The sequence below is a fragment of the Gymnoscopelus microlampas genome, assembly GCF_963454915.1.
Source record: "Gymnoscopelus microlampas genome assembly, chromosome: 2".
Taxonomy (NCBI): Eukaryota; Metazoa; Chordata; class Actinopteri; order Myctophiformes; family Myctophidae; genus Gymnoscopelus; species Gymnoscopelus microlampas.
This window is the reverse complement of record NC_139939.1, coordinates 16,640,985-16,664,674: the sequence shown is the minus strand read 5'-3', so window position 1 is coordinate 16,664,674 and position 23,690 is coordinate 16,640,985. Positions and strand designations below refer to the sequence as shown.

Sequence of the window (23,690 nt, the reverse complement as noted above, 5' to 3'; positions counted from 1 at the left end):
TTAAATAGTGCTCATACAGTAGCGGCACCATCTCACTTTGGTTTGAAGTCACCCCCCTACAGCTATAGTGTTCACTGGCAATCTCTCTGCTGCTATCTGTCTCATGGGGCAAAGCCTGAGCACCAGTGGTTTGTTTCTCCCAGAGGCAAATTATAATCCTGTTAACAGATTTAATTTCTGAAAGGTGTGTCTCCCTATTGGCGCTTCCTTTTCCGCACATGATCCGGATATCTGTCTCCAGCCACTCTGGCCCACTCCTCACTCAGTGAGAAACATTCAGAGAGGCTAGTTTTTAAGGGACGTGGATGACATTTCAATGAATTGAGGTGTTATTACATCAGGGAGTGATTGCGGTCTCTTTTAAAAAAAAAAACGAATTATTCGGCACTTGTGCTTTATTAGATAATACGGTGAAGAGACACAGGGGAGCTGGGATGACGCACGGTCCACTCAAACGCTTGGACGTTGAACACAGTAGATCTGTGTGTTGTACAGCATGTGCTATGCAACCGGCAGAGCAGCTAGAATTCCCAGATTGCATGGTTTATTAATTTTTCTCATGTTCTTTACTCTCTCTCTCTCTCTCTCTCTCTGCACCCATCTGTGCTCTTCTGTCCTCTGGCCGTGTCTTGGCCCAGGCAGACGGAAGCCGGAGGAGCTAGCATAGACGCCACACCAAGAAAGTCTGATTAGAAGCGCTTTCCAAACATAACATTCTCTCTGCTCGTCTCTGGTTACCTTTTCCCAGGCTTTAAACACAGGAGGCTGTCCACACACTCCGCTTCTCAACGCCTTCACTTAGAGCTGGAGGTTTCCACTCCGCCCCCTCTCTTACACACACACACACACACACACACACACACACAACCGCACGCACGTACACATGCAAGCACATGCACGCACACATTCACACACCGCACACTTACAACCAATACCCCATACTCTCCCCCTTCGCTCAGTTTCTTCTTTTTTTCCTTTCAAACACAAGCTTGAGCGTGCGTGCGCGCGCGCACTCACTCACACACACGCCCGGTACGTTCACACACACACACACACACACACACATCCCAGCACTCCTTGCCTATTGAACTGCCAACGCAGTGAGATCACTCCTTGGAGAACAAGGGAGTTAGGTGGGTTGAATGGGACCTCGGCAGAAGCAGGGGGAATCCTATAAGCCCGTCCACTCCCGTAATCAATGGAACTCTCACAGCTGCATATTTTTTTACATTTAAGACTTGATGGAATATAGATTCTATTCTGCCTAGAGAGAAGGAAAAAAAAAACCTTTGTACCGCGCGGATCCCACGAGCGTCTCGTTTCTGAGGAAGACGACTTGTTCGCGTACCGTTCCCCCCTCACGGGCCGACGTGCTCTTAGGCAGTGGTGGAAAGTAACTAAGTACATTTACTTTTTAGGTATTAGTACTTTACTTGAGTATTTCCAATTTCCAATACTTTTACTTCTACTCCATGACATCACAGAGGCAAATGTTGTACTTTTACTCCACTACAATTATTTGAAAACTTTAGTCACTAATTACTTTGTAGATTTTGATTATTATTACAAAACATACGTTAACCACTTCAGGCCTATTTACATTTCGGCCATTTGAGTGCATTTTGAATTCCGGACTTTCACTTGTAACAGAGCACTTCTACATTGCAGTATCGATACTTTTACTTAAGTAAAACATTTGAGTACTTTTTCCACCACTGCTCTTAGGCTCTGAGCCTCCGACTGCTGCCTTGATCTGACACCGTGGTGGCAGCCTGCTCTGAGCCCCTCTCTCCCCCCACACACACACACACATGTGGTCCTTAATCAGTACCAACGCAGCTCTTTTCATGGCAGTCACCGCTTCATTTATTTCCCCCGAGGTCGCTCGCCCAGTCCCTTTAGTCACACTCCAGTGACCTGGGGAAATAATTCCACAACCATAAGTCTCTGATAGGGGGAGTGTCACAGTGGCTGACTTATGCTTGGTTTCCGCGCCGTGCCGCGCGGCGTAAATAGCCGACAGACAAGCTTGCGACGTGGTGCAGCGCAACGCGTCGTGAGCTTGTAGATCGGCATTTTTTTGGGTGCGCGACACTGGCGCACACAACTGAGTATATATCACCCTTGAAAGGGTTGTGTGCTCTTAATGCACGCACGCACGCACACGCACACACACACACGTCTATCTGTCATGTCAGGCCTTGCTATTCAGTCAGACAGTGAGTTGATGGGGTTGAATTGATTTTTTTTCCTTTTTTCCTCTTGTCCTTCCCTTCTATCCGAGTGGAATTTCCAGCGAGGGTGTTTTTTTTTATTGTTCTTCTCACAGAACCTATGGGTGCAGCTGGCGCCCCCGTCACTGTGGTTATCATTTCGGTGGCTCCGTCGTCAAAGAAAAAAACAAAACAAAATATTTCACATTCTCAACTCGTCCTTGGGTTTCCTATCTCCTCAACCACACCGTCTGCTATTTCAGAACATGCAGAATACACAGAAAAAAAAGAACACCCACAAAATAAGTTTCAATGTTTACTTTAATGCATACCAGCAGTCAGACGAACAAACGTTTTTCGGCCCCTCTGGCCTCTTTGTGAGTGTTTACTAGTACCATGCTATTCGGGGAACGCGCCGTGTTGTCAAACGGAGGAAAAAAAACATGAATGGAGACGGGAGGGGTGTACTGACTGTACAAACACAACAACTAAGGAAAAAAGAAGCAGCCTTCATGTGGAGGAGACATGTTCATCTACCCAAAACAATGAGCAGACAAGAAGGGAAGCTTCAAAACGTTTTCACCCAGACAGTACTACTTCCCTTCCAGAGAGCACACGACTCAGGAACTACACAAATCCTTCCAAAGCACATTGTGGCTTCCAGACATGTTTTTTTTTAACAAGAGTGATTTGAGCTCAGTGCAAGTGAACAGTGCAATAGTGGGACTTCCCATTGTTGCCTCATGTATACTTGCGGAAGATAGCAGATCTACAAGCTCACGGCGCGACGCGTTTTGAGCTTGTAGACCTGCTAATTCCGCTACACGACGACACCAGGGAACAGCAAACTATAAATGACCCCTGAGTGTTGTCTTATGCAGTGTTGCCAGATTCTGTGAGAGAAACAAGCAACCAGGTCTAGGAAAACCAGCCCAAAAGAAGCGACTATGGGCCAGCACTTCAACATATACATCAGCTATTTGAAAATAGCAGATCTACAAGCTCACAACGCGTCGCGATGCGACGCGTTGTGAGCTTGTAGATCGGCTATTTTCAAATAAAATCTTGCGGGGAACTTATAACAAGCAGATCTGGCAACCATGGTCTTATGCCACACTGCAGGTGGGGACAGGCTTGCAATGGTAGCAGAAACGGCTGCAGGACAATTTTGACAAAGCGCATAATTAACTGCACACCAGCGTGGATTTCAGTAAGCTGGTCCCTAAGTAACCTCTCCACAAAAAAAAAAAAAACCTTTTAACAGGCTGTTCTGCAGGAATAGACCTCTAATGGGGAAACAGCATCATAAAAGTTTGAACTAATAAGTTCTAAACAATGCGTCGCCTCTCTATACTGTTAGGGTGTCGTGTTTGTTATGCATTGTTGGCTCATCTGCTCATTTCTACCCAATGCAGCATTTTTCCCTTGAGACGGGCAGGCTCTTGACTTTGAACTTACAGCACCGCTTCTAATCAGGAAGGCCATTAAACGATTTCCTTTCTGAATTACTTCATAATTCAATATAGAATTTGATCAATGTTTGCTCTGAAATGAGTGCTTGTTGCAGCAAGAGATCAAATGATGTGTTGAGAGACAGGGATGTCTGTCTGACCTAGACACATTGACGCTGTACTGAAAGGTACCTTACTGAAAGGTACCTTACATCCAACCATCAAGGTTGCATAATCATACAACAGATTGGCATTTTCAAAACGTTGCAATCGGGCAGAAACCTTGTATCTCCATATTCAATGGGTTTTTTTTCTCCCATAAGTGAATTCCCTATTTTATACTTTGTCGTATGACAGTGTCGTGCAAAAGTAGCAAAAATAACATCTGCAAGCTCACAACACTTGTAGATATGCTATTTGTGCTGTTTTTGAATTACAATTATCTTTTTTCTTTTTACATTTTCGCCTATAATGACATGCCCAAAATAGGGACACCAGGTTTGGTTCTCAAACTTTTCCCCCAAAATGTATATGTATTTGGCTGCGGACCCCCATCTAAAAATATTTTGTTCCAGGGACCCCCCAGAAGCAAAGATTTGAGTTAGAATATATATATTCAAAGATTTTTCACACATTTTCATGATTTCTCAAAAATAGCAGATCTATTAGCTCATAGCGCGGCACTCGGTGCCGCGCTATGAGCTTGTAAATCTGCTATTTTTGAATAGCCAATATTTAACCAATGAAAATGATTAATAAGAACTTGTGACTAGCATCAACACAGAGCCTTGGCTCACATTAGAAATAGTGTTTTCGTGATGAATGATGTTATCTCAGGTTACCTGACGATCGTAGATCTTCCGCCTCGGAGTTGCCTGAGGACTTCTAAATCCGAGGCAGTTGCTATAGAACAGCTGCTTAATAAACCTACTGTACGCCGCCTACGGCTTTTGGAAAGCAATCCTGTCGCCGCCCACCACGTGAAGGACTGCTCTAAACACCGTGGCTTGGTTCTGCAATGCAGGTGTATTTTAAAACAAGTCGTTTCCCACCCAGTTTTCACATAAAACAGAAGCTGGGAGATTGTCCTCGGTCTGTAGTTGAGCAGAACGTTTAAAGACTGACTTGTTGTGAGTCTACAAAGGACGAGGGGCTGTGTGTGCGTGTGTGCGTGTGTGCGTGTGTGCGCGTGTGTGTGTGTGTGTGTGTGTGTGTGTGTGTGTGTGTGTGTGTGTGTGTGTGTGTGTGTGTGTGTGTGTGTGTGTGTGTGTGTGTGTGTGTGTGTGTGTGTGTGTGTGTGTGTGTGTGTGTGTGTCTGTGTGTGCGTGCATGAAAATACCTCCTTAGAACAGAAGCTTTTCTTATGCGAGATCTAAGTACACTAAAAATGGTCGCTTTCGATTTTGTATTTGAATAAAACTTTGGAAACGTGTAATGAGAATCGACTTCTAAAGTTCCAGCAGAAGTTCCGACCAACTTCCTGCTGTGCTCGTTATATTACGTCGTCCAGGCTTCCAAACCCACATAGCAGGTGTTAACCGAGACATTAAGACCTGGAACACATCTGTGTCACTTTTTGATTTGAGCTAAAAAAGCATTATTTTACACTTTGGCTATTCAAAAATAGCAGATCTACAAGCTCGTAGCGCGGCACCGAGTGCCTCGCTACGAGCTTGTAGATCTTCTATTTTTGGAAAATTATGAAAATGTGTGCAAATCTTTGAATATATATTGTTTTAAAGCAAACATTTGTAACTCAAATCTTTGCTTCTGGGGGTCCCTGGAACAACATATTTTGAGATGGGGGTCGGCGGCCAAATAAATATAATTTTGGGGGTCTTTGACATGAAAAAGTTTGAGCACCACTGATATAGAAACATACGTTTTTTTCAGAATACTGTAGTAGAAGACATTCGTAGAATCGGCCTCAGGTCTTAATGGGTTAACTCATCTAAAAGATGGAGCTTTTTTCATCAGATAGTGGCACGTCATCGGCTGTTCGTTCTCACATGTCACGAGCGCACACATATGACCATGTTTACATGCGTTTAGTCCTTGTGAGTCATGGGTGGGGTCCTGTGTGTTGACTGACTCCGTGTCTGTCAACTGTCCCAGGGTCCAAGGATAATTACTCTGAAAGCCATCTGTGGCTGAAAACCAGACATCTCCCTGAAAATAGCAAATCTACAAGCTCACGGTCGTCGTATGACGGAGTATAGCATAACCTGGCGCCTCTCCGAGTCCCAATATGTGCACTGATGACAGAAGCCTCATGGCTTTTTAATTATCAGCTGGAACGCGATGAAACGTGACGTCTGTGCGCCGCCCGGGGGTAATGACACGTTTACGTCACACCTGTTGACACGAGGCGGAGTGTAAAAAAGTCGGGATTTTTTGTGACATGGAATTAAAATGTCTGCCGGAGGACGTCGTCGTCTCGCTTCGGTGGGTTTCTCGCTTTGATAAAAGTTCCGTCCCCGCCGGCGCTTCGTCTCCAGCCGGTTGGTGGTTGTCTTTCCGCTGCGTCTGGAGAGTTCCTGTGTGTCAAAGTATAGAGGGAGATGACTCATGTCATCTCTCAGTTTTTTTTTTTTAGATGAGAAGACATTTAGAAAGAGAGGGTGCATCGCAAATGATGAATTATAGTCGTGGTTTCGGTGATGCTGTTATTTACTTTTCGGAAGGATGCGATTAAATGAATGTCTGAGGGGGAGAGAGTGTCTGTCTGTGTTGATTGTAAATGTGACCTTCTCCAGTGTCTGGCTCTCTGACGGCTTTTCTAACTTGTTTTCTTCTTGTTTGTTCTCTTCTCCCTCTATTTCTCCATCCCCCTCTCTCTCTCTCTCTCTCTCCTCTCTTTGAATTGCAGATGAAGAGAAAGTTAGACCATGGCCCCGAGGTTCGATCTTTCCCTTCAGGAAAAAAGCCCTGTAAAGGCTCGGAGTATCCAAGGTAAGAGTTGTTTAGAGTATATTGACCATTATTATGACCTTTTGTCTTGACGACATTCGTATCGGTAATTATGCAGCCGATGCGCACCGGATCTTTAGCGCTTTGTGACGTTATCAATCGACAATGTTTGATGGTATAGGGCTTAAATGGTTGAATAAAATGAAGTTCAGTTTACGCTATTTGGTTTATAGGGAAATGTTAGCGGACCTAGTCAACCCCAGTTAATGAATTATACCTCTAGACACACAAATGAAGGAGTAATTGAAATTCGTTGCAAGGCAATGTGATATCATGCGTTCTATGAACCAGTTGATATCAGACATGCCCCAATATTAAGTCTTCTCTATAACTTCCCTGATTTTAAAGCATACTTACTTTTCTATGTCTTTATTCAGTGAAATTAGACCTCTGAATAACACAGGTATTTGTTCATGTTGTTCATTAAAATACATTCTGGATAAACTGGATGTATTGACCATTACATGCCTAATGTAATGTCATTAGTTCTACCCCCATTAAGAGCCTCTACATCCAGAAATGGAGCGTAATTGAAACTAACCTTTTCATGACACTTATCTCCTGGTTTTGAAGTGCATATCACACATCTAGATAAGCCCAAGCTGAAATGGAAGAGCGAGAGATATGAACAGAGATAACCATATCTGCCATCTTGTCAGATAAAAATTAAAACACACACTCATGTTTAAGGTGTGTTTGCACACACACACGCACACACAAACACACACGCACGGCCGTTGTTGCCTTTTCCCAGAGATTTTCAGCGAGCGTGGCGGCCACTTTACTGGCAAATGCCGCCATGTAATTGGTCCCAGTCGCAGCTTCCTATCCCATTAAAAATGAATCCATTATGCAACAGACCCCCGGCCCCTTGCCGCTATACTCTCCTGTCGCCGGGCAGAATGAGAAGTGCTGAGGTTTAGACCCAGCGCATTGTTTCGCCCAACTCTACCCCATCACCCCCCCCCCCCCACCAGAGCTGCAATTAGCCATTATTTTCTAAGCCTGTTGTTCTATTGATTACTTTTTCGATTCATCGATTTATCGTGAAAGCACGCTTTTTGTTTTCATAATTTGTTCGTTTTTTTTTTACATCAGTTAGTCTCATTAGCCACTTAGGCCAAATTTAAACTTTGCTATTCAACAAGTAAGACGCGCGAACGCGGGAAGCGAACGCAGCTTGAAAATAACAATAAGAAGAATAGAAAGGAATGAGCAATTGTAGAGAAGTGGGTTGTACAAAATAAGGCTAAAAACACACCATTGTAGTAGTTATTGCCCCCCCCCAAAAAAAATCATATTTATTTGACTGTATCTGGCTCTGTTTTTCTTAAAAGTGCAAATTAGTCATTTGGAATCCCATGTTACAGCATACTGTAGATAGCTTGCAAGAAGAAATCTCAAACTGTCCTCAAACTAAGGCGTTTTCAACTTGCCACCCGGCCTGAAATATGCACAAATGACATGGAATTCTTAGATATCCCAATAGATGAACTCGTGTAGATGCTTTTAGATGTGTTTTTTTTTACTGTAGCCGCTACATTTCTCTCAGAGGAGTGTAATTAGTCACCCAGGGGCAGGCGGATTTCAGCCACACTGTAGTGACACAGGCAGTGCACACAATACTGCACACAGACAGACAGACAGACACACAACCCGAGCACGGTTTCATAGTAAGCTCCACTCCTTCCACTGCGTTCACAAAAATAGCAGATATACAAGCTCCTAGCGCGGCACTCCGTGCTGCCGTGCTATGAGCTTGTAGATCTGCTATTTTTGAATAGCCCAAAGAAATCACAAAGTGACACACGGATGCGTTCCCGGTCTTAAAGGGTTAATATTTCGTCGTTCGACAGTGGCATACAAAAAGCCCCCCCCCCCCCCCCCCCCCACACACACACACACACCCTACCCCTTGTACATTATACAAGGGCACACGACTGTGCCCTCTTTGAAGTCCCGCAGTGCCCCCAAGGTCCCCCCCCCCCCCAATGTTACGAGGATGCCAGGCTGAAATTGAACGTAAATCTTTGGAACTGTGTGTGTGTGTGTGTGTGTGTGCTGTGCTGTGTGCACTTTGAAGTCTCTAGAGGAAAGGGTGGAGGAAAAAAAAGCTGGCCTTGAAGAAGAGAACACCTTGAAGGAGAATATGTTGGTTATTTATGGATTTCCATTTGGATGCATAGGAGTATATACATCCATGGAGTGTGTATCAATGATGGAGACACGGCGTATATAGCGTACATTGGAGCGTACATCCATGCATGTAAAGCTACACTCATAGTTTGATGTATTCAAAGTCGTTTGTCTTCTTGCTGTTCATAGAATGCTGTCCAATTTGAAACGCAATAAAAAAAAAAGGCCATATCATCTAATAGTGTGTATATCACTAGTCCACAACCACATTTCCAACCCGCCGTCCGTCCGGGCGATGGGAACGTCACTATATATCCCATAGCCTGCGGCGACAGCGACTACATATCCCATAGACCCAAAAAAAAATGGCTTCCTCACGCCTTGCATATGCCAACGGTCGGTCACTGCCTCATGTGCAATTTGAGATCTGTTGGTCAACCTACTGAAGGGAAAGGTGGATGAGGACAGACTGACATGGTAGACTAGTAGGATATGTGCCATATACGTCATCATGTCCCTTGTTTGGTTGTGGCTGCGACTGGCAGAATCTTCACCCCAAATAACAACAGTTCTCATTGGAGCAGTCTTTCTCTATAGGGATTCTCAGCCTGTGGGCCGCGAGGGTTTTGGAAGTGGCCCCCCAAGTATTGGCAAAACACTATGATTTTAATGATATAACATTGATATGAAAATAAATATGCGAATCCTCAAAGCTTGAAAACAGAGTTTTCATTGCGATGCCGATAAGTAGGAATACTGCGTTAGTTCCATTGATCCAAGCCGGAACACAAAATTCACTTTCTGCATTGCTAATCCTCAGTCCTGTTAGGGTGCATTTTTACACACTCCGATTTAAACTAACACTCTGAAGTTTGTGTTGACATTAGCCCGGCCTTACGTGATTTGGCATGAAATGAACTTGGACTTGCTGTGATGTGAATTAACTGGCTTGCGGCCCACATTAAGGCAAAGCCATGCAGCAGTGTTGAGCGGGTCAGTCCAGGACTGGTGCTGGTTCACTGCTAGGTCAACAACAAGCAAACAACCAATTAAGCTGATTACAATTCAGCCCGGCATGCTCTGGGAATTATTTTAGGGCGATTAATGGTGATTCTGCTGAGTAAATGGATGGAATTTCAAAGAACTTCTAATACGACAAGAGAGTAGCTTCACACGTCCACTTTATCTCTAATGCAAAATAAGCTAATTAGAATTGGCCTTTTCAGTAACCCCACAAGTCACCATTTTGTTTGTTTTTCAGGTATACTGTGCAGTATGAGGCTGGATCAGGCTTAGGCCTGCTTTTTTTAACTTATATCGTTACAATGATGCGTGCAGAAAATAGCCAATCTACAAGCTCACAACGCGTAGATGCACGGCGTATTATGAGCTTGTCCGCGGCCAAATACATATGATTTTGGTGGTCCTTGACGTTAAAAAGTTTGAGAACCACTGACGGCAACATAGTTTAAAAAAAAAAAAAAAACTGTTTTAGAAGACATTTTGTAGAACCGGTCTAAATCGGTCTCAGGTCTTATAATGGGTTTAACATTCATCAGTGTTTCTTCTTCCTCTGCTCACTCACAGCGTCCCCTGTCCGGCCACGCCCACCACATTCGGCCACATCCGGAACGGCCACGGTCAGGGCCAGCAGCGGAGACGAATCACCTCCATCCAGCCGCCCACAGGTCTCCAAGAATGGCTCCGAACATTTCAGGTGACTTATTTTTAGCCTCAACCTCAGCCTTTTTTTGTTCAATCTGTGTCCCCCCTCCCCCCCTCCTCCTCCTCCTCCCCCTCCTCCTCCTCCTCCTCCCGTGGACGTCTCCCGAGTCCTGTAAAGCGACAGCTCATCGAAAAGCAGATGTTCGACCCAATCAATGTTCACTTAGTCTCTGAGTTAATTGCTGCCATGTTGTTTTGGTCCCACCGTCACATTATAATAGCCACTGTAGCGTGGAATTGGAAATGGTTCTTACCTGTTAAGCCTAGCATCCCTATTCTGGGGAGAACATTCTGTGAAAAAAGCCGATCTTACTGTAATTGTACATTGGCTATTTTCAGGCAAATAGATTTGGTGTAGAGGGAAAAAAGGAGGGAGGTGCTAGTATAAATCTCTGGGGGACTCCGGTCAATGAATTAAGTTGTTGACTGGAAGGGAACATATGGCACCTCCTCAACTCTACTCACTTTACTACCAGGTGCTGCGTTTTCCATGCAGATAAGGTGGGACCCCCTCAATGTAGCTGGTCATCATTTGGCCGTCATTTAATGCTTATTCCGATCTCGCACTTGTAAGTCGTTCTGAGTGTCTGCTAAATGCCTAAATTGTAATTGCCATAGCGATGTCCAATCAGTGTTTCCAGGTTTTGCGAGAGAAACAAGCGGCCAGGTCTACGACCTGCCCTCTCTGTGAATTGTGTAAAGCATTACCGATAGTTCTAAACATTCATCAAGAAAGTTCGGCAGTTTTCAGGGAAGAGATTTGGTTTAGAGGGGGGGAAAGGAGGGGACCAAGTAACGGGCCCAGGGGGACACTGCTCAACAAAGTATATAGGATTTAAGTGAAACCGGACAATAGATTTTGTTCTATGTTGTATTAGATGAGGACTATGCTGTGTGTCTGGATACCAAACTGGAGATATTGAAGCTCTTGGTTAGAGCATTACATACTGTACAGAGAGGCTTAAAAAAGGCTTAACGATTATTCTAACACTTGACCTTGGCCTTACTACAGTGCATCTGTTCATATTGTATTGCATTCTCCCTAATTGTTAATGTACTTACAAGTGTGCAACTACACAATCTAATAATTTGGGACTTTCAGTAAGTACTAAAATGGCTATGAGCTACTTGCATAATACCATACTTACAGGTTAAATTGCATATGTTATTACATTGAATAAGGCACTTCTATATTAAAATAGGGTTAGAGTTAGGGTTAGGGTTAGTTCTATGACGAGTCTGTGGGGTCACACATCTGCATCTGTTTCCACGTGGTTCACAAGTTCATAAATCCTTTTAATCCTACACAGGAAAAAACAACAGCTTTTTTTTATTTGCTTTGGCCCTCACTGCGGTACATTTTGTTGCACTCCGTGCTCTGTGTCTGGAGCATCTGTGCCCATCATAAATTGAATTTAATCTTTGAGCAAATAAATGGGAAGAAATGATGGCTTTGCTCTTTGACTACAAAGCCTTGTGCACGACATAATGGCTTCTTAAATGTGACGAAAATGTCAAGACGTAGTTTGCTCCCAGCTGGTTTTAAGTGGTTTAGCTCTCGACCCTTGTTTGCCCGCTTAGCTTTTTCCTCACATCTCTTGATACGATGAAAGAATCGGCTTTTTCTGATCGTGCGAAATGTATTTCTGTTGATTAGCATCAGAGGCACGGTTTGTAGAGGCACAGAGAGACCAGGTCAAATGTTGTCTTTTTTAAAGCTCTTTAGATTTGTCGATGCCAAGTGACCACGCAGTTTGCGACAAAGAGGCAGTGGTGTAAAGTAACGACGTACATTTACTCAAGTACTGTACTTAAGTACAATTTTGAGTTTTCTTTTCCAATTTTCAGTACTTTTACTTTTCTCTGAGGGAAATATTGTACTTTTACTCTTACTAAAATTATTTGAAAACTTTAGTTACTAGTTACTTTGCAAGATATAAATTATTATATTATAAAACATACGTTAACCACTAAGCACTATTTTATACATAGGCTATTTGAAAATAGCCGATCTACAAGCTTGTAGATCTGCTATTTTTGGCAAAGAGGTACAGTATAGGTGTAGAGGGGAAAAAGAGCAGACCAAGTAAAAAAAAAAGTTTAATCCTTAACACAATTTAATACAATATAGTGGGGGTCCCTGCTTCATCTCTCTCAGCTAGGGGGTCCTTGGCCTGAAAAACGTTGAAGACCCCTGTCCTATCTATCAATCATTCACCTGGGAGCGGGGCCTGGCTGGCACCCTTACAAGAACCCTTGGATGTCCCCCGGACCCCACTTTAAGAGCCACTGAGTAAGGTGGTTCATGTCGTGCCCAGTGTGTGGGCAGAAGTAGTGCTTCAGTGCTGCAGTTCCATTGTACCAGAACCAACCCAAAGGGGATTTGTGTGTCCGCCAAAGAAGAGCCCACCTCCTACTGGGCTAAGGGCTCCCTTCCATGTGTGTGTGTGACAATGAGAGAGGGCACGCCATCTCAAAACATATCTGTCCTTCCAGCTTCCCTTTGATGTCGTACATAAAGGGTTGCCATAGGGATTGTTATTTATCCGAGGAGGCCCGACACTACTACCATGGGTCTTGACAGTGACAACGCATTCTGACGGGGACCTCGTTTTCAACCTCGCGTCGGCCACAGCTGCCTTGTTGTTCTTATTTTTCCTTTTTGTACGATTCAGAAAGATGCATTCTGCACATTCCCCTAGTCCAGTCTTAGCCTGTTATAGGCCCCGTAGCATGTGAGCAGAAAAGCAGCTCTAAACCATGCATGCCTGCAAAAAAACAAAACAGCGTTTGATGTTTTGCCTTTAAGGACGAGGACATTCAACGGGTGTCGTCTGAGGTTTGATCAAATGTGACTTAAAAAGAAAATGTCTTTAAAGTGGCACAAAAATATCAGTGGAACCCTTTTGGTTTAGGCCAGTGGTTGGTTTGGGGGTTTGATCACCAAAGGCATTTAATATTTAAGCTGCATATATTTTGGTATATATAACATAGCAATGCGATGCTTTGTGATCTTGTGGATCACTGCTATTTTCACTATGTTTGAAGTTTTGTTTTTAAATAAAAATCTTTACTTCACTTTTGGAGAATTTGCCCAAAATAGCCAGGCTTTTGGCGGACTTATAAAGGATCAACCAGCCAGTCACAAGTCATGGCAAAATGGTAGAATTCAGTATTCAGGAGAAATATTGTTGGTTGGAGTGTTGTGTCAGTCCGTCCAAAGCGTCAGTCCAAAGCCAGCAATTAGTAAGTAGCCTTGGGAACCAATTGTTCCGGAGCCACAATGTGACCCCATAGGTCAGGAGGCTATCTCCTGTGTCCGTAGTGTGAGGCAGTTTGATGCACAAACACACCCCCTGGACATGACGCTAGTGAGTCTTAGCACCAATCCAACCCTTGATGCTGAGTGCCAAGCAGGGCCACGCATTGGCTGCCATTTTTTATTGTCTTTGGTGTGACTCGACCGGGGATTGAACCCTGACCTCCCACTCTCAGGGCGGAAACTCTTAACCACTGAGCTGGTACCAACAATTAGTACTGAGAGAGTAAGGGGTGGATCATCCAATCAGCTGCCACCGCTATAGAACTCAACCCTAGACTGATGGGTTTATGATGGGATGACTATACCACAGACCATAGCTACTGGACTTAATGTGACGTTTGTTTAAATGCAGCCTCTCTACACCCGGTCCATGGTGATAAGGTCCCCTCTACTCTCCATTCTGTTGAGACTTGGTCTGAATAAAACATATGCATTGATTGCAGTGGCCAAATAAGAGGAATGCAAGGGGGAGGAACGTGGAAATGAATAATGTAGCGTTACGTTGGCAGGCAAATTGTTTAGTTTCCTAAACTACCAGGTCCAGGTTCTTTTAACCACTTATTTTATATTCTGTCTATTTTCTAAAGAAATGAGCGGGGCCTGGCTGGCACCCTTACAAGAACCCTTGGATGTCCCCCGGACCCCACTTTAAGAGCCACTGAGTAAGGTGGTTCATGTCGTGCCCAGTGTGTGGGCAGAAGTAGTGCTTCAGTGCTGCAGTTCCATTGTACCAGAACCAACCCAAAGGGGATTTGTGTGTCCGCCAAAGAAGAGCCCACCTCCTACTGGGCTAAGGGCTCCCTTCCATGTGTGTGTGTGACAATGAGAGAGGGCACGCCATCTCAAAACATATCTGTCCTTCCAGCTTCCCTTTGATGTCGTACATAAAGGGTTGCCATAGGGATTGTTATTTATCCGAGGAGGCCCGACACTACTACCATGGGTCTTTTTGTACGATTCAGAAAGATGCATTCTGCACATTCCCCTAGTCCAGTCTTAGCCTGTTATAGGCCCCGTAGCATGTGAGCAGAAAAGCAGCTCTAAACCATGCATGCCTGCAAAAAAACAAAACAGCGTTTGATGTTTTGCCTTTAAGGACGAGGACATTCAACGGGTGTCGTCTGAGGTTTGATCAAATGTGACTTAAAAAGAAAATGTCTTTAAAGTGGCACAAAAATATCAGTGGAACCCTTTTGGTTTAGGCCAGTGGTTGGTTTGGGGGTTTGATCACCAAAGGCATTTAATATTTAAGCTGCATATATTTTGGTATATATAACATAGCAATGCGATGCTTTGTGATCTTGTGGATCACTGCTATTTTCACTATGTTTGAAGTTTTGTTTTTAAATAAAAATCTTTACTTCACTTTTGGAGAATTTGCCCAAAATAGCCAGGCTTTTGGCGGACTTATAAAGGATCAACCAGCCAGTCACAAGTCATGGCAAAATGGTAGAATTCAGTATTCAGGAGAAATATTGTTGGTTGGAGTGTTGTGTCAGTCCGTCCAAAGCGTCAGTCCAAAGCCAGCAATTAGTAAGTAGCCTTGGGAACCAATTGTTCCGGAGCCACAATGTGACCCCATAGGTCAGGAGGCTATCTCCTGTGTCCGTAGTGTGAGGCAGTTTGATGCACAAACACACCCCCTGGACATGACGCTAGTGAGTCTTAGCACCAATCCAACCCTTGATGCTGAGTGCCAAGCAGGGCCACGCATTGGCTGCCATTTTTTATTGTCTTTGGTGTGACTCGACCGGGGATTGAACCCTGACCTCCCACTCTCAGGGCGGAAACTCTTAACCACTGAGCTGGTACCAACAATTAGTACTGAGAGAGTAAGGGGTGGATCATCCAATCAGCTGCCACCGCTATAGAACTCAACCCTAGACTGATGGGTTTATGATGGGATGACTATACCACAGACCATAGCTACTGGACTTAATGTGACGTTTGTTTAAATGCAGCCTCTCTACACCCGGTCCATGGTGATAAGGTCCCCTCTACTCTCCATTCTGTTGAGACTTGGTCTGAATAAAACATATGCATTGATTGCAGTGGCCAAATAAGAGGAATGCAAGGGGGAGGAACGTGGAAATGAATAATGTAGCGTTACGTTGGCAGGCAAATTGTTTAGTTTCCTAAACTACCAGGTCCAGGTTCTTTTAACCACTTATTTTATATTCTGTCTATTTTCTAAAGAAATGTTGAAAAAAACGATTTTTGGAAGTTTTTGAGAAAAAAAAAATCCAGTGCCAACATGGTTAAGTACTTAAGTACCATTAACAAAAACAAGTCATGTTCCTAATTAAAAATGTCAGCTTGTGCATTCTCTTTTTTTTATGATGGTGGGTTTCAGGTTTTTTACCAAGGTGCTAATCTCTGGCTGCATAAACAATGTAAATAACAGCATAAGAGTACATGGAAGTAGCTAGCTAGCTATTGGCTGGTCCTCCACACAGCCTGCGGCAGGGAATTCTCTGAAAGCCCTTGATTACCTGGAGAGCCAACACCTCTGGCAAGAGCCTCGTAACTGCCAAATTACAGGTGGCTCGCATGTGCCACATTTTCCATTCCCCCCACTAAGCCTGTAATCACTGTTGCATTTCAGCACACTTCCAAAACAAACCGTGGCCATGGTCCACCGTTCCCTCCCCTACCGGGCCCTGAAAACACCAATGTGAATATTCCAGCCAGCAAGTAATTTCTTTCTATGGGGCTTTAAGCCATTAAGACGGGGAACGCATCTGTGTCATTCTTTTGATTTGAGCTAAAAAACGCATTATTTTACACTTTGGCTATTCGCACTACGAGCTTGTAGATCTGCTATTTTTGAAAAAACATGAAAATGTGTGCAAATCTTTGAATATATATATTCTGTTAAAGCGAACATTTTTAACTCAAATCTTTGCTTCTGGAGGTCCCTGGAACAACATATTTTGTGGGGGTCCACGGCCAAAAACATTTCATTTTGGGGGTCCTTGACATGTTTGAGAACCACTCGTATAGCAACATACAGTAGGTTTTTCAGCAAACTGTTAGGATTTAGAAGACATCTTGTAGAATCGGCCTCAGGTCTTAATGGGTTAAGGCGTGCTTCGACGCGGGCCAGGTCTTGATGTGTAAATGACCCGTTAATGTGTTTTGCTGCCAGAGAGAAGGGCAGGTGCCTTCAGGCAAAATGACTTGGGCGTGTGTGTGAGTGTTATGCACTCAACACACAAGTACATCAGCTCGTTTACAGACATAGTTTACGCTCTAAGCCCTCCCGCACGTTGGGAATTAATCGCACACTGCTGTTCAAAGGCACTCTGCTCACAGTATGCATACAGATAACCCTAAAACAGGCTTTGCGACACCAAACGGCATGTTGCAGTGCCACTTAAGCCAAAGCCACGCACGTGAGACTGTGATTTGATGTACCTGCTGCTATTTTTTTATAATGCTAGGATATGTTTTTCACCGGCAAAAGAGAAGCGTAGTCACTGCAGGTGTTTTAATCATGCACCTTATGTAACTAACTGTATCTAGGACTTTGTATGTGCCATGTGTCTATACCTTCCTGTTATTTGACCTGTTCTGTGTGGTATGTGCTCCTTTCCTCTCTACTCTCTATTCTCTCTTCCCTATTCCAGCGGTTCGCAAACCCCATAACTCTGAGAGTGTACAAATGGAACCAAATGGACCCTTACGGGTCCATTTGGTTCCATTTGTACACTCTCAGAGTTACAAGACCCATAAGGGTCCATTTGGTTCCTAACTATCGCTCATATAGCTGCGGTCCGCTGGAACCCCGTCAAGGACCCTAAATTGAGAACCACTGCCCTTTTTTTTTTTATATATATTTTTGCGGCTTTTTCTGCCTTTATTTGAGAGAAAAGTAGAAAAGTAGCAAATGGGGAGAGAGATGGGAAACGGGGAGAGAGATGGGGGGGGGTGACACACAGCAAAGGCCGTCTGGATCGGGAGTCGAACCCGCGACATGCTGCTGTAAGACTGGATTACCAGTCTAGGTGGTACGCGCCTGGACCGCTAGGCACCACCACGTCCCTATGCTAACTCTTCCTGTAACTGCAATGTTGAGAGCTCACGCACACACACACCCACACACACACATCTGTAATTGTATGATGTGACAATAAAATTGACTGATACTGAAACTTACATGTGATTTTTTTTCTCTTTCCCCCTTCTCGGTTGCAGAGCTGGAGCGGGCCGGAGAAGCTGCTGGCGCTGGACGAGCTGATCGACAGCTGCGAGCCCACGCAAGTCAAGCACATGATGCAGGTGATCGAGCCGCAGTTTCAGCGAGACTTCATCTCCCTGCTGCCCAAAGAGGTGAGGCCCTCCAGAAGAATTCCAGAGTTACCTCAACGCGTTCCCGAAAAGAGAGCGCTCCGTGTCACGACAACCTTCGCTCCTTGCCCCCTACCCTTCACTTTTCTTTTTCTTTTCCCCCCGCGGCAGTTTGTACGTGTCATAAATGATGATGAACTCCAGTCTGTATGAGTCCCTGTGGTTGACATAACCTGTAATGTGAACTAAAAGGAGAGGGTTTATCCGCTTTACGGGATAGTTCACCCAAAAAGGTGCTTATTTTCTATCAATTCCACTCCTCATGAAGCCTAGAATTCAAGGAGATGTTTTTGTCACATTCCTAAGACAATAATTTGATGACCGGAGACATTAGCATCTTTCCGCCGACAAAAAAATCGGCGCAAAAAATCTCCATGAATTCAAGTCTCCATGGGGTGTGTAATCGATAGGAAAAAACACCAGGGGGGTGAATTATCCCTTTAAGCCCTACTTTATTCTTCATCTTACGGTGGTGCGTCAAGCAGCAAAAATAGCTGCTATTTTTTGTTACTTTTTGAAAATTAGGGGACACCAGCCAGGGATGCCAAAATAGGAACACAAGGATACCATATCCCTTGTGTTCACCCATTGTGATGTGCTGGCCATAACATAGGACTTAGACGTCAGTGAGGGTCACATGGTAATACCAAAGATTTTATTTTCCATAAAAGCACACAAAATCGACTTTATGGAGGAGCCTGTCCCTGTATGTAACCTAGCATCAACTTTTGTCCTGTTCCCTTCCCTCCCGGGGCTGTGCAGCACTCCAGAGAACCAAGTAGCATCTTCAATCTAGTTGTTTTTTTTTTGTTTTGTTTAGCTCTGTATCAAACCATAGCTGACAACATGAGAAAAAAAATGTGGCCCAGAGGTGTCAGAGCGAAAACATGAGGTCGTATTACGGATACTTCCAGAAGTGCCAGCAGCACACTGCTCAGTAGCCCCTGTCAGGATGGATGTTGACAACCTGTCTGTCTGCAGGGGGTTGGGTGGGTGGGTGGGTGTGTGACCTATGGAGGTTGAAGAAAAGAAGGGCATTTTTTCTCTACTGTATCAATGGCACCACTCACCCCCTAAGCCAATCGGTGTGTGTCTCTGTACGTGTGTGTTAAGGTGAGATATAACCGAAGCCTTAAGCTTCTACCCTTGAATTTTGTTTTCCCCTCTGTGCGAGAGTGAGAGAAAGGCAAAACAGCACACTCATTGTCTTTTCTTTTCATAATCCCCTCTCTCATTCTCCCCGACTGAGCTGCTATAAGGTTTGCCAGAGTCGTGTAATTTCAACAGGACATACTTGTAGGCCTCAGGGCCGTGGTAAAGATAGAGCTGAAAGGGAGTCGACCGGGAGACATGTAGCGCTGGCTTACGTAACTGGCTCGAAAAGCAATCAGACACTCGGGCCCATTAAGTGAAACTCTTTGAAATGTTCTGAATCCCCCCGCTAAAGACCTCTGGCTCAGATGGGGTTTTTCAGGTGATTTGAAATGTGCCGGGGCGTTTGAGTTGGGACTTATAGCGGGGAGCGGGGTGAGTGAGTCTTAATGCAACTAAGAACCCAACTGGAAAAGACGTGAAAACCCAGTAAATAATGCAGCCTCTTTTCTATTCCTTACTTTTTTTTTTTCTCGTCCCACCCGTTCCTTTTCCACCTGTCAACAGCTGGCTTTGTACGTGCTGTCATTCCTCGAGCCCAAGGACCTGCTTCAGGCAGCCCAGACGTGTCGCTACTGGCGTATCCTAGCGGAAGACAACCTGCTGTGGAGGGAGAAGTGCAGAGAAGAAGGTGAGGTCCTTCCCAACCCACAGCCAGACCTGTAGAATGTTCTGGAACTCATTCGTGGAATTGAAACATTGTAGATCGTATTCGTAGAGTAGAAATGTGCTAGAACTAACTACTTGTGACGTGATTTGTAGTATTCTAGACCTTATTCTTAGAACAATAACATTCTAGGACTTGGAACTTGGAATAGGACTTTCTAGAATTATTTCTTACAAGTTACATTATTATGTGACATTAAAATTGTGACATTCTATAACTCAGAATTAGAACGCTGTCATTTTAAAACGTAGAATAAAATAATTCTGTAACTAACTTTTAGAATAGTAGCATTCTTGAACACATTCTTAGAATATAAACATTGTAGAATAATTCCTAGAATTAACTTTATAACAACCCTATCTAATCAATGTAACGCTTATAGCTGTGATTATCTGGTACAGTATGGAATATTTATTTTTGGAATAAGAATAAGCTTCAGCCTAGCTTGTAGTCTTAAAGACCTCTCTCTCTCGCTTTCTCTCTCTACCCCCTCCCCCCTTCTCTCTCTCTCCCTCCCTCCCCCCTCTCTTCCCCCGCAGGCATCGATGAGCCTCTTCTTCTAAAGAAAAGGAAAATCGTCAAGCCCGGTTTCACTCACAGCCCCTGGAAGAGTGCCTACATCAGGCAACACAGGATAGACACCAACTGGAGGAGAGGGGACCTCAAATCACCCAAGGTAGTCGGTTTTTCTCCCACGTTCGAGTCGGTCGGTGTCATGCCCTCGAAGGTTGCCCTCATTACACCTCGCCGGCCCGCCCGCCGCTAAGCTATTATAGATCTGACATCACATGGCTTTGAATTAGTGACAGCCTGGCGGCTCGATGCGGCTCTGAAGTGTTGAACTGATGGAAAGTTGAAAGTTGTGGACGGGTCAGTTTCATGCTCAGCCGCGTGGTTTGGAATTACAATTGTGCCAGAGGAGAAGATGGCCTCGTTTTCCATCTGTATTGAACTAAAGGACCCCATCTGCGAGCTTGCCTGTTCGCGCAGAATCCCACAAAGCGTGACCGAGTACGCTAGAGTGAACCCCTTAATGTGCCTTCATGGTTTGTTGCTAATTCTGCGTCGGGCCGCGGGCCCTTCTGGACTGCCAGCCATGACAGTGTGGCCGCTGTGCTCTTCACACTTGCATGCCTTATGCAGAGTGCGCGGCCATTTGCTGAGTCAGCGGCTCCTGTGACCCAGCATGTGAGCCAGCAGAGATCAGATGCTCGCGCTGCCTTGTGGGGCTGGCTTCCGAAAGTGGGAACCGAATCCCAAATTCTAAGTACCTGGTAGGGTACCCTTGAAAATAATTGAATTACGATTCTGCTTATCGGTTCCCTAAATGCTCTAATAACCGTTAATTATTGCAAACAAAGGTACATCTGCAAGGACATAAGTAGCTATCTGCAGGGATCTGCCGGTAGCTACGTCACACATAGCTCAACAGACATCACACAAAATCAACAAACAGTGGGTCCATGTTTAGAGCGACGAGATCCCGAGTAGAATGTATGGCTAATGTACCAACATACATGTGTAGCATTGAGGTATAATAAGAAGAGGGACACCGGTGTGTACTCTTCATCACAAATGCATTACCGATCTGTGGCACTCTTCGATTTTCTCTTTTTTTATCAATGAAAACGCGGTACAGGAACCACCTGTCGCTGGCTCTACTGAAGTAGCTTTAGCAAGATGCTGATTGTGTCACTCTCTGAGACCGCAGCACATCAAACACAATACACTCTGCAGATAGACGCTGTGCCCACTGCTTTTTTCTAACCGCCATCCATGGTGTTGAAGGGTGCAGTCACTAGACGCACTGAGAGCTCAAATAATTGTCTCCCATCCTGATAGAAACGTCTATGGTGCGTGTATACGTGCGCATGCATGTGCACGCGGCTCCAGCTGGTTTCCTATAATTAAGGTGTTGGCGCAGCACACGTGTGAAAACGCACCGTTATTTCCGTGGTTTGCACGCGTGGCACTTGACGATTCGCCTCCCTACATGGATTAAAGTTCTCAGTTGCCATGGCTGGGTCATTTGTGTTCCATAGGAGCCAGCCGTTATTAGTCATTTTAAGATTAACCGTATTTGAAGTGATCAAACTAACAATCGAATACGTGTTTTGAAGCATCTTGTGTGAACATGAGAAAAATTACGGAAATGTCATAAAAGCAAAGGTTAATCCCTCAAATATGTGATTTCTTCAACCGGTCGGCTATATGTGGACCAGCAGCAACATAGGTTTAGAATGATACTGCCTAAACATCATCGTTAGGGGTGTGCCGATATATCGTCCCACGATATATCGCGATACGTTTTCGTGACGATATGTATCGTTTTGGGGGGAAAAAATATCGTTTTGAAAAGAAAAAAAAAAACGTTTTTTTTTATTATTATTATTTTTTTACAATCATTATAATCAGGCATGCAAACAGCCCCGAGGTGAAAAGGATGACAACATGTTGGGTTTTTTTTCGGGTCAGGTGTCACACTATTGCCCTATTTGGATTCAAAACGGCTATTGTAGCTGAAAAGCTACAAGTTTGCATGTCTGAATAATGCAAAAACAGAATTATCATAATAAAAAAAAGCGCGTATCGATATCGTATCGAAGTTGTGAGCCAAATATCGTATCGTATCGTTTGGTGAAATTAGTGTATCGGCACACCCCTAATCATCGTTAAACTTTCAGTCATGAGATTTTATTTAGCTTTATTCCATGCTCTCATCTGCCATTGATGTCCAAAGCATCACAGCCTTATCATTGTTAGCAGAGATTCTTGATGTTTACTCTCTCTCTCTCCCCACTTGTCCAGGTGCTGAAAGGTCATGATGACCATGTGATCACCTGCCTTCAGTTCTGCGGCAACCGCATCGTCAGTGGGTCCGATGACAACACACTCAAAGTGTGGTCGGCCGTCACGGGGAAGGTAAGCGTCTACAATGTCCACTGGCACCACCAAACCTTAATGTCAGGGCCTCTACCTCTACCGGGAAAAGGTCTTAACCCATTAAGACCTGAGGCCGCGTCAAAAAAAATCTAAATCCTAACAATTTTTCGGAAGAAAATATTAAAAAATAATTTTCACGGTTTTTCAAAAATAGCAGATCTACAAGCTCGTAGCGCGGCACTCGGTGCCGCGCTATGAGCTTGTATATCTGCTATTTTTGAATAGCCAAAGACATCTAAAGTGACACAGATGCGTTCCAGGTATCAATGGGTTAAAGTGTCTTAAATAGTGTGCTGTAAACCACCCCAGGCTAAGTGTTCAGTACCATTACGTTCAGTCTTGAGAATTTGTACTGAATTCCTACTGCCCCACCATGTAACATTGACTTGCATTTTTATTGTCTTTGTTTTTTTTATCTCTGTGGTGAATTTGGTCTTACATTTCATTCCAAGTGGTTTTTGAAATGTCTTGGAGTTACTGTAACTTGCTGGAACATGTCACACTGTCGCACACACGGCGCGAGGGCAGAGACAAAAGACGGGAACGGTGAAACGACTTGACTAAAACATCTGACAAGTTTAGAATGTTTGTCTTCTATTTTCAGTATACAGTACTGTATGTGCTGTGCTGTTCCTCCATGGTGAAGGTGCTGTGAAAGCTTTAGTGTGTGTTTTCCCCACGCAGAGTGGCGTGTCCTTCCCCACACCCCAGAGTCTACTTTTGTCAATGGAAGAGTAGGGAGACCGCCTCCAACACCTGCA

At 44.3% G+C, this 23,690-nt stretch overlaps 1 protein-coding gene across 4 annotated transcripts in view; it reads left to right on the top strand.

Annotated features, from left to right (window-relative positions):
- fbxw7 (F-box and WD repeat domain containing 7) overlaps positions 1-23,690 on the top strand; it is a 265,796-nt gene that overhangs the window by 214,584 nt on the left and 27,522 nt on the right. For all 4 annotated transcript variants that reach the window (XM_084084724.1, XM_084084726.1, XM_084084725.1 and 1 more), the window contains 6 exons: positions 6,534-6,616; positions 10,358-10,487; positions 18,015-18,149; positions 19,827-19,950; positions 20,526-20,662; positions 22,795-22,908. In XM_084084724.1, coding sequence (XP_083940850.1) covers positions 6,534-6,616; positions 10,358-10,487; positions 18,015-18,149; positions 19,827-19,950; positions 20,526-20,662; positions 22,795-22,908 — 723 coding nt within the window. The remainder of the gene's footprint in view (positions 1-6,533; positions 6,617-10,357; positions 10,488-18,014; positions 18,150-19,826; positions 19,951-20,525; positions 20,663-22,794; positions 22,909-23,690) is intronic.